Source organism: Protomyctophum parallelum, assembly GCF_964188405.1.
Source record: "Protomyctophum parallelum genome assembly, chromosome: 23".
In the NCBI taxonomy this organism is placed as follows: Eukaryota; Metazoa; Chordata; class Actinopteri; order Myctophiformes; family Myctophidae; genus Protomyctophum; species Protomyctophum parallelum.
Window position 1 is genome coordinate 9,254,960 of NC_139715.1, and position 10,994 is coordinate 9,265,953.

Genomic DNA, 10,994 nt, shown 5'->3' on the forward strand with positions numbered 1-10,994 from the left:
GCCACCACCTTTGAGACTAGAAATGAAACCAAATGGACTCACAAGGGTCCATTTGGTTCCATTTGTATGTTCTCAGTGTTATGGCATTCCTTGAAATTAAAATGTTTTAGAACCATATTGCACTAAGGCAGTTGACTTTGTCAACAACTAAATTCTTCGGTTTTCTGAGCAATTGACAACCTTTTCCTGTGGGAGCCCCACACCCTCTGTTGAAATGGTAACCCCCCCCCTCTCTCTCTCTCATCTCGTCTCTGCCTCTTATTTTAAATTGTGAGCTCTGTGCGGGTTAACCGGGTTTGACAGTTTATTGGAGTCGTGTGCATCACTCAGGCATCTGACTGTCCACCCAAACTTGCTTGCACAATGTAGACTGCACACACACACACACACACTGTTCAAGCCTTTGAGTATGACGTCTGTCCAACGTCATGGTGTGTGTTGATCCTATGCTGTGGTTTCTCAATTCACACTCAAACCTAAAAACACTGCAGAGATGCAAGCTCCCTCTATCCCTCACGTACAACTGACAATTTGACTGTTTTTTTATTTTAATTGTACTCTGACATTTATACACTCTCAGAGTTTAAGGGACCCTCAGAGTTTAAGACCCATTCAGTAATTGGGTCTTATCAAAATAAGAACGTTATTGGTGTGTAAAACAGAAAATCAAAGATTTTCCATGGACAAGACCAAGTCTTTGCCACAGACACATTTTTCTGTGTATGGACAAATGTGTCTGTTACCCCTGCTCAAGGTTGTACATCAAAATTGGTGAAGGCAGCTGATCTACAAGCTCACAATGGGTTGCAACATTTGCACATTGGCTAGACATGACCAGCATCCAGATGCAGCTAGGGTTGACATTGTCAATGAGATTATTAAATGACCATTTTAACAAAGCATGTCATTTGGGAATCATTTAATGAGTTCCTACTGCTTTAGAAGGCTTTTGTAGGCCTCAGTTCTTAAGCCATTTCGAGTCTCCGTCTCATCAGCACAGCTGATTTTTATGTTTTGATGAGGTGTGAGGTCATGCTCGTTTGCTTCCTTGAGTCTACCTGTTGTAATGTATAATGGGTTTTAACCCATTCAGGACAGGGAACCCCTTTTGGTGTTTAATGTTATACTATTGAAAAATAGCAGATCTAAGAGCTCATAGTGCGTCACTCGGTGCCGCCCTATGAGCTTGTAGATCTGCTATTTTTTTTATCGTGGAAATGTGGCACACATCTTTGAATATATATATATATATTCTTTCAGAGAGAACGTTTTGAACTCAAATCTTTGCGCCTGGGTGGGTCTCTGGAACAACATATTTTCAGATGGGGGTCGACGGCCAATTACATATATTTGTGGGGGTCCTTGACATGAAAATGCTTGAGAACGACTGACTCAGAAAACTGTCTGAGAAGACATTAGAAGACATTTGTAGAATCAGTCCTCGGGTCTAAATGGGTTTTAATGAGCCTCTCTCTCCCCTCTTGTCCCCCCCCCCCTGTTGCAGAGCTGCTGCAGAGGGAGCAGTCAGAAATGGCCCAGCAGCTGGCCAACCTGCAGACGGACTCCTCCCGGGTGAGCTACGGCAATGATGCCCTAATGCCCGACCAGGAGGCCGGAGACGGCCAGGCCGCCGCCGGCCCGTCGGACCTCCTGCCCCAGGAGGACACCCTGAGCCTGGGCGGCGGCGTGGGCTTCATCCACCCCGAGAGCTTCAACCAGGCCAACACTCAGAACCAGGGTGAGTGGAGCCAGGGAGAGAGTGTTAGAGAGGCAGAGGCTGACATCCTGTGAGTGGGCACTTTTTAGACAAAAATAGCAGATCTGTGCGACGTGTTGAGAGCTTGTAGATCAACTATTGTCGGGGCGCAACCCAGCACTCTTTAGCTATAGTGGAGAAGCGTTGTACGACCTGGATTTCTAAACAAATTTGTTCAACGCAAAATTGCTCAAGTTCAGGAGACTTCGGGGGAAAAAAGGAATTCTCCTGAATGCTGCCTTCCGTCATGGCATGGAAAGGAGTGGCATTTGCATTTCTTTCACCATGTAGTAAATGCTGCATTCTTGGTCTGGAGAGGGCAGTTGTTTTACAGACGGGTAAATGGGCAGGGGCTGAAGCCCCCTTTGATGTCTATGTGTGCACGTAGAACCAGACGTATACGCATGGAGGGTACTATACAAATGTATTATCATATTACTAAACAAGGTTTCATTCCAAAGCTAATTTCACGGTTTCACGAGGCAGCTAATGTGTGAAAAGTGCACACTAAAATCTGGATTATTAACTTAACGTTATCGTTCTTAAAGTGTAAAAGAAACTCTCAACTTTCAGATGGAATTCAATCCAGAATGCATCATGAACATTTATAGTGCATTCATAGTCTGACTTGACTGACACATTTTCCCTACTCTCTCTCTCTCTCTCTCTCTCTCTCTCTCTCTCTCGTGTATTTATCCATCTATAGTTGAACCTGTGGACTCTCGCCCCAATCCTGAGCGAGGCCTTCCCACAAGACCAGGTGTGTACTTGTTGTGGTTTTGAATTTAGGAGTGAGGGTTGGACTCATGCCTGATTTATACTTAACAACCAGTCGCATCGTTGATTGATTGGGGGGATTTTTGGGGCTTTTTTTGTAACTCGGGAAGCTGTTTTACAATGAATTAATGAATGGGCGGGAAAGTATTAATGTGACTTTGACTTGTTTGATTGACATCAAAAGGGCACGTCAGTTCAAACGCACAAAGCAATATTGTTGCACACAGGCATCAGTATTACAAAGTTGTATACAAAAAAAACCCTACCAATTCCATTTTTCATTCCATGTGCATTTGTCTTATATGTAATTTCCCCTCAGGTACATTTTAAACTATTTTCAGCAATGGAATAATATTATTTTTTTGCTGGGTAGATCTTCTTGAGCTGGTAATTTTGAAAGTGTGGGCACCCCTGCAATATTTTCAAAATATCGCAAATAGATGCCCATGGCTGGTTTCAATTGTACTCTAACGTGACACATATTTTCTGAATTAGGTTTGGCGTTAATAATGACCCAAAAATTAATCAATTGCATTCATAAAATCACTGTACTGAAATTATTGATGAACTCATGAATCATTGTCCATGCTCTTCCCAGTGACAGGAGTGAAGATGGAAGCTCTCCCGGAGCTGCGAATGATGGAGCCAGACGACAGGCACAGCACTGAATATGAAGTCCACCACCAGAAACTGGTACGTACTCTACACGCACGCACACACACACACACACACACACACACTGTAATCACAATACCAGTAAGACACCGTCAGAACAGGTCAGCTCCATATACTGTATGGAGATCTAAGAGCGGGGATAATCTCTTAGAGTGTACATGGTTTGATTAGGGCCGGGTCTTAATTTTCAGGCCTGTTGAGAACTCTAGTTTGAATGGACAGGTATCAGTCAAAAGGGAGACATCGAAGAGGAAGGATGGATGGGGAAGGATCAACATATGGAATGTCAGAACAGGTTCTGTCATATATCCATATATGGAGATCTAAGGGTTTGAGGTCAGATATGGAGTTGCTGGCCAATATTGATGACATCAGGGATCTCCATATACATTATGGGCTTAATTGCGACAGCAGATCTCATTTACATCAGAGGTCATAGTGATGTCACGAGACCTGGGCACCATATATGGGGGCTTTCCCATGTATGGGGATTTTGAGTGGTACACTGACGGGAATTGCACGTTTTCATAGTAAATGCGAGCTTCGGTCGCATGCAACAATTGCTGTATGTACCAGTGAGTGAAGTCTTTTACAGACTTAACTCATACATAGCTAAATGGCAGTAGAAATAGTTCAGCACAGGCTAACATAGATTTGTTCTATTTTTTTAGAAAGAGTTGTAATAATAAAAAAAGTAAATAGCCTGGATGGCTATTTGTTAAAAGAAGTCAAAAACGTATTTGGCCTAGAATGAACACATTGTGTGCCCACACAACTATTGTATGTCATGATGATGTACGATGATAACCGTCACTTCACTCGGGTGTGATTCTTTTTTTTTTTATCCATTTGATTTGCTGCAGGTGTTCTTCGCCGAGGACGTTGGCTCCAACAGGGGCGCCATCATCGGCCTGATGGTGGGGGGCGTCGTCATAGCAACCGTCATCGTCATCACCCTGGTCATGCTGAGGAAGAAGCAATACACCTCCATCCACCACGGAGTCATCGAGGTGTGTGTGTGTGTGTGTGTGCATGCGTCCGTGTGTGCGTCTATGTATGCATGTATTTCTTTGCTTGTGTGCACATATTTACTGTGTGTGTGTGTGTGTGTGTGTGTGTGTGTGTGTGTGTGTGTGTGTGTGTGTGTGTGCGCGCGCGCGTGTGTTCTCCAGGTGGATGCTGCTGTCACCCCTGAAGAGCGCCACCTGTCCAAGATGCAGCAGAACGGCTATGAGAACCCCACCTACAAGTTCTTTGAGCAGATGCACAACTGAAAAGAACACTCACTCACACACACACACTGACACTAGTCTTGTCGCACATCCCACTAAACCCCACTACACCCTCGATGCCACCACCCACGTATCTCCACCCGTCCCACCCCACCCTGATCGATCCCACACCCACCCATTCCCCTGACAGCCACAAGGGCACGGAGCGAGGTTTTGTTTTATGAGCCTGGGTGGGGTGTGCCTGACCGCACGCCATTCAATACACACACACACGCACACGCACAAAAACACATCTAATTGGGTGGTGTTTATTTAAAAATAATTCTCCTATTCACTCTGTATGGGCCTGCTGACTGAGTTATGCTGTATAAAACGAAACAAAGAAAAACACACACGCACAAAAGCAAATCCCCGCTCAGATCATCAAAACAAACCCACCCATAGGGGAGAGAGAGTCAGACTGTCCTCCGTGTACTCGCTAAGTCGAGGTCAGTCGATTGCATTTTGCTTTTCCGGTATGTGATGGATTAGATGTGGACTCTTATAGAGGAAATCTGACCTATCAGTATTTCAGGGGACGATCTCTCTCTCTATCACTTTCTCTCACTCTCACTCTCACACTTTCTCTCTCTCTATCACTTTCTCTCTACCTCTCTCTCTACTGCTGAGCCTCACAAAATTGCTTCCTCTCGAGGCCAACATCAAGGTGTGATTTTCTTTCACAACAACGCAACATGTTGTGAGCTTGCAGATCTGATGTTTTACACCAAATCTTTACCCATTATGGCATGGCCAGAAATAGAGACGCCCAGGCTTTATGTAGTTAAATTGATCTGCGTATCCCTTTACAGATCTGCAGCTCTGAGAGCGTTCAAATGGAACCAAAAATGGTCTCAGAGTTGGGGGTCCTTGAAAGTAAAACATTTGCTGGTCTAGAAGAGGAGATCGCCACGTTATGTTTAATTCGAGGCTCAGCAGCTGCCCAGTGCCCACCTCCTCGCATCCACTACTGACCCCTACAGTCCACACTGGAGTATAGGTGATTCCCCCCCCCCCCACACACACACATACATATCTCACTTCCCCTCCTCTCTCTCTCTCTCCCCCCCCCCCCCTACTTTGTGCATTCTCATGACAGCCGTGGCTGGGTTGACTCACTGTCTCTCTGCGTAATGGTCCGGGGACCACCCACCAGGGGTCCAAATGGACCCCCCCTTTTATGGGTCTGTAACTCAAGAGTTCTCTAGACCCCCGTAAGGGTCTGTTTGTTTTCATTATTTTGTAACACTCGCCGAGTTACTGACCCGCAAGAGTCTGTTTTGACCCCGGGTTGGTCCCCAAACCCGATGTTGAGAACCAGGGCGTTGGACTCACACAAGGATTTGTAAATGATCAAGATATCAAATATATCAAGAGGCTGCCGATGATGATGATGATGGTAACCATGTATTCCGAATGAGCTTTTTTTGTTGTTGTTTTCTTTTCTTTTTTAAGCATTTACGGTTACCCAGTTTAGTTTTTACGTTACATTTACGGTTACCCAGTTTAGTTTTTTTCAAAAAATAACAAAATAAATCTAACAAAAATCGAGTGGAGAAACGGGAAAAAAAAACGACAAAACAAAAAAAAGCTAAAAACTATGTAAAGTCCTTTTTTAAAAACAATTTGCGTGTGTTGTAATGCCGATCTTAGCTGTTCGTATGTAGTGCATGATGACAAAAACGATGACAGGATTTGACGAAGAAGAAAAAAAATAAAGAAAAACTAACCGAAAATCTTTAACGCTGCTCTTGAGAATCCTTTCTCACGTATCGACCTGTCGTCCTAGCAACGATTGTACATTTTAGTATCTTCTCGTGACCACGTGACTTCAAACGACCATGGAAAAAAAAAGAAAAATCTAAAAAACGTATATTAAATCTACATAGATGAATGGGCTCCGCTTTGATATGTTAAAAAAAACACTCAAATTCATGCTTTTGGGGGGGATTTAAAAGTGTGTTCCTTTTTTTTTTATATATATATTTTTTGTTTCTTTTGGTTCCCGAATCTACAGTGGTGGGGTGGGGGGAGGGGTCGACTAAGACCCATGTTGTGTATATTATTATTATTCTGTGAACTTTACTGTGTTTAAAAATCCTTCTCTGATCACAGGATCTTTTTGTGTAGAGGGGCTCTTTGAGATCATTCTATTTAAAATTTTAGTTTGTTTATTTTTATTTTTATTTTATTTTAAATTCACATTGTGTTCTTTTCTTTATTTTTCTTTTAAGGGCCATATATAGGCTGGGGGAAGTATGCCATGTCTCGTCTATCCTGCTACGTTATGCGTTTCAGTCCAGCCGCCGCTCCTCTCCTCTTTGGGTCCGTTTGACATTTCAGAAATACAATAACGTTTGCTCTTTGTGTACTTAAGACAACCCTTCTCTGTTTACTCGATATCTTTATGCCCCCCGCCCCCGTCAATCTCTCCCTCTACTCTCGCGCTCCAATCGTTCCGTGTTTTTGAGGAGAGAACAGGTGCCGGCGAGGGGGGAATGATTGGATTGGAGGTGTGTGTGTGTGCGTGTGCGTGCGTGTGTGTGTGTGTGTGTGCGCGCGTGTGCGGGGGGTGAGTAGGGAGAGGAAATGACTTGCAGTTCCAGATGGCTAGCCAGCCAAGCAGTCCGTATATAATGGATTCTCACTCCCCTCCCTTCCCCTCAGCTACCCTCTCCTCCAGGCATGCTGATCAGTGCACTGTATACGTACAGCAGCTCCGCTTCGTGGCAGATCACTGTAGTGTTTTTACATCATTGACCCGATCTCTACTGTAAAGATGGGGTTTCTAGCAGCTGAGCTGTTGGCATCATGTCCAATCCATGGCATGGCGGCGCAAGTGACATTGGAAGCAAAATAACTGTCTGGTTTCCCTTTGAAATATTTGTCCCCTGATAGTACTGATACCGAAAATGGCCGATTTATAATCTCACAGACATTTCTGAGCTCATATTGTCTGTGTGTGACACGCAACTAAGTATAAATCAAGCTTTAACCCAATTCTCGCCCACCAACCCGCAGACAGTCAGCTTTATATCGCTGGGTCATGGGGTTTGAATTTGCCAGACACTATCTCAGCACAAGGTTAAAAGAGAAATCTTGTGATCTACAAACTACCTGGCTGCCTGTCTGTGTGCTTGTGCTACATCTCATGAATAATGCAGTTTGCAGTGAATCCATGTCCATCGACTGAGACCGCAGTGGGCTGGGTCATAATCATGCCTTGGTTTTTCAGAGGGTGTTGTTTCTTATCAGCCCAATAGAGGGCAGCAAAGTTGAGGAGGTAGCTAGGTTTGGTTTTTTTTTTTGGGGGGGGGGGGGGGGGAGTGGGTAAGGGGGACTTTTCTTTCTGTGGCTTTTCTTTTTTCCACTGTGTAATATTTTGCGGGCCATTTGCATTGGCTGGGAAAAATACGCTTTCTACACTGTATTCCATAATAAAGGTTTGAATGTACATACGGATACTGTGCCTTTGCCCCAGTGTTGTTTTTGGCAGCAAATTTTAGTTTTAGTCACATAGTCTCTTGAATAGTTTTCATTTAGTTTCAGTCACATTTTTGTCACCTGTAATGTTTTAGTGTTAGTCTAGTTTTAGTCGACTAAATATCATAAGACTTTAGTCGACTAAATCTACAGCTTAGTCGACTAAAATTTATTTTGGTGGGCCTTGATGCCGTCGTAATGACTGTTTTTACACTTGCTGAAAATAGCCGATCTACAAGCTCACAACCTTTTTTCGTCTTAGTTTTAGTCAACGTAATCAACACTGCTTTGCCCTTTGATTTATGAGTTCCAGGGTTACTAGAAGCCTTTGCAGAATAAACAGATTTTCTGCAGGTCCTTAAGACGTTTCAAAAAGTCTAAAATGCAATGATCTGAATTTCAGGCCTTGAAAGGAGTAGTTCACCCAAAACATTACTTATTTAAGTTATTTTATATCAATCGCACACCCCATGAGGCCAATCAATTGGTATAATTATTGGCCATGAATGAAAATGAAATAGAAAATTATGTTTTTATCTGAACTACTGGAGTACCAGCTGGTACTCCAGGTCTTTAATATAGTTTAATAAATTACAATGAATGAATTGCAAGTAAATCTGGATTTTCCTTCAAATCCTTTCTATAGCTAGTCTTAAAATGCATTGATTCATATTTCTTTAATGGTTGGGCTAAGTCGGGTCAAGAGCACATTATATGGTTGGTGAAATTGCATTAATATGTATGTCCACCTACACTACTGTATATGGTGGCCTTCACAAATTGATAAATGATGCATAGATGTATATACCACCTTTCTCCAAAGTGATTTACAGTGTGCATTACATTCACACACCAGTGACGGAGCAAACCATTCAATGCACTAGCCTGCTTATGCAGTTGAGGGTAGGGGATGTTAATAGTTCATCGTTATTCGATTAATCACCATTAAGAAATTAGTTGGTTAAACTTAACAGTTAACTAATCAAATTAATCGAAACGTCACTGCTTTTGCATGTGATGTGACAGACTAGTGCACTTTTCATTTGATTCTATTTCTCATAGAAAGATGCCATTGCCTGGCCCTGTATCGCAAATGGTCAAATTACTATTTAATTCAGGAATATAATATGCCTTTTGTGTTCTTTCTGCAGCAAAGTGTAGATTTTTATGTTATACATTGAGGGAAATTAAGATTATCAAAAGAAAATTAAAACTGCTTATCAACTAACCGGTTATTAATGCATTTGTAGTGCCTAAACCCCATTATTACTGGTTGCCAACAACCAGGATTGAAGTTACGTGTGCTCAAGAATGTCCATTATTCAGTTGAAGAAGTATATGTATTGACTGCCAAAGCCCATACTTTTACATAATAAATAAGTCAGAAGAATATACCAGTAGACATGAGTCCTACTGGTATATTCTCTAAAAACTGTCAGCAACACCTGCACCTGATTAGGGCCAGGGTTAAATACCCCTCCTTTGTAACCATGGCAACCATGGCCTTGATTGACAAATTGACAATGCCAGCACTAAATAGATACATGGCTCAAATGGCTCTTACAGTATTCATTGATAATTCCCATCCCTATTTGAGGGGTCCAGTGTCTCGCTCAGTGACACGTCAACATGAAGCTGACATGAGGCTCGAACCGGGAACCTTGTGATTCCAACACTACTGCCCTAAACATTAATTTAGTTTGATCATGGACATATGGATACCCCATACTGTCCAATGACATTGGGCAAGTTATTGTGGAACATCTACATTAGCATAAAACATCCAATGTAGTACTACAATTCTGATGTGAAATGGCATGAGGGACTCCCACAAAAAGACACTCCCAACAATCGGTGTGCGCAGGCAGCCCAGCAGTTAGTTACACGGATACAAAGTACACTACAGCAATAGAATCGTAAGAAATAACAATAAGAAGCACCATCGTCCATTGATAAAGAGCAACGGTATACAAAAGTGTACAACTATCCTGCAGTATGCAGAAAAACATAAATACCATTTGACAGTCACTGTGTAGGCTACACTGTGTGCTCATACAAACGAAACGGTGTCAAATCAGGCAACCAGTACAATCAGTGCTAATCAATATGCGAACAAAAGTGACAGTGTCCACGCAGTGCAATTACATACACTGTCAAGAGTCATATTTTATTCCTGACAGAGCGACCAGCGTTGTATACTGTAGCCATCAACATTATACAGTGTCATAATAGAAATGAATCTTGCACCACTACTTCAAGAGATGAAAAACAATTTGGAAAGGTGGAAAATAATTAATCTTATTTTATGGGGCAAAGTTAATACTATTAAGATGGTTATAGCGCCACAATTTAATTATGTATCAATGATGCTACCACTGACTATTCCTAGTGGGATATACAAACAATATAATCAGATGGTGAGAGATTATTTGTAGAATGGGAAAAAGCCAAGGATTAATATTAAAAAGATGTGTTCCCCTAGGGAATGTGGTGGCTTGGCTCTTCCGAATGTAGAAATGTATAATCTGTCTTTTGAATTGTCTAAACTAGCGAGGCAACTGGACTGGGTAAAGATAGAAACGTCTATGGTAGCTCCTTTCAAACCCATACAGGTTCTCTCTCAGGTTAAAATGGTAGAAGGGGGGAAGAGTCCCATTTTGAAACATTCCCGATGGGTATGGACTTCGAGGTCCATAGGCTGATGGGGAAATCCCAATATAAACAGGGATATTCTTCTATATGGGATAATCCACGCATCTTGATAGGTAAATATTCATTTTGCTGGGAGCCTTGGCAAAGAAATGGCATAGGTGTAATTGATTATTTATATATGGATACAACTTTTAAGTCATATCAGGAGTTGGAGAATCAATTTAATGTGATGGGTAGGGGTGAATTTCGGAAATATCTTCAACTAAGAAGTAGTGTTGGAAGTGTGTTCAACCTTAATAGGGGTATAGAGGAACCTAATATGTTGAAAACAATTTTTGACTGGCCACCGACAATGCATAGGGCTTCAATAATTTACAAAA

At 42.3% G+C, this 10,994-nt stretch overlaps 1 protein-coding gene across 4 annotated transcripts in view; it reads left to right on the forward strand.

The window, feature by feature from the left end:
• LOC310854268 (amyloid-beta A4 protein-like) overlaps positions 1–6,321 on the forward strand; it is a 54,959-nt gene extending 48,638 nt beyond the window's left edge. For all 4 annotated transcript variants that reach the window (XM_083758861.1, XM_083758858.1, XM_083758859.1 and 1 more), the window contains 5 exons: positions 1,505–1,738; positions 2,463–2,516; positions 3,132–3,226; positions 4,072–4,218; positions 4,381–6,321. In XM_083758861.1, coding sequence (XP_083614987.1) covers positions 1,505–1,738; positions 2,463–2,516; positions 3,132–3,226; positions 4,072–4,218; positions 4,381–4,482 — 632 coding nt within the window. In that variant the 3' untranslated portion in view covers positions 4,483–6,321. The remainder of the gene's footprint in view (positions 1–1,504; positions 1,739–2,462; positions 2,517–3,131; positions 3,227–4,071; positions 4,219–4,380) is intronic.
• The last annotated feature ends 4,673 nt before the right edge of the window (positions 6,322–10,994 follow it).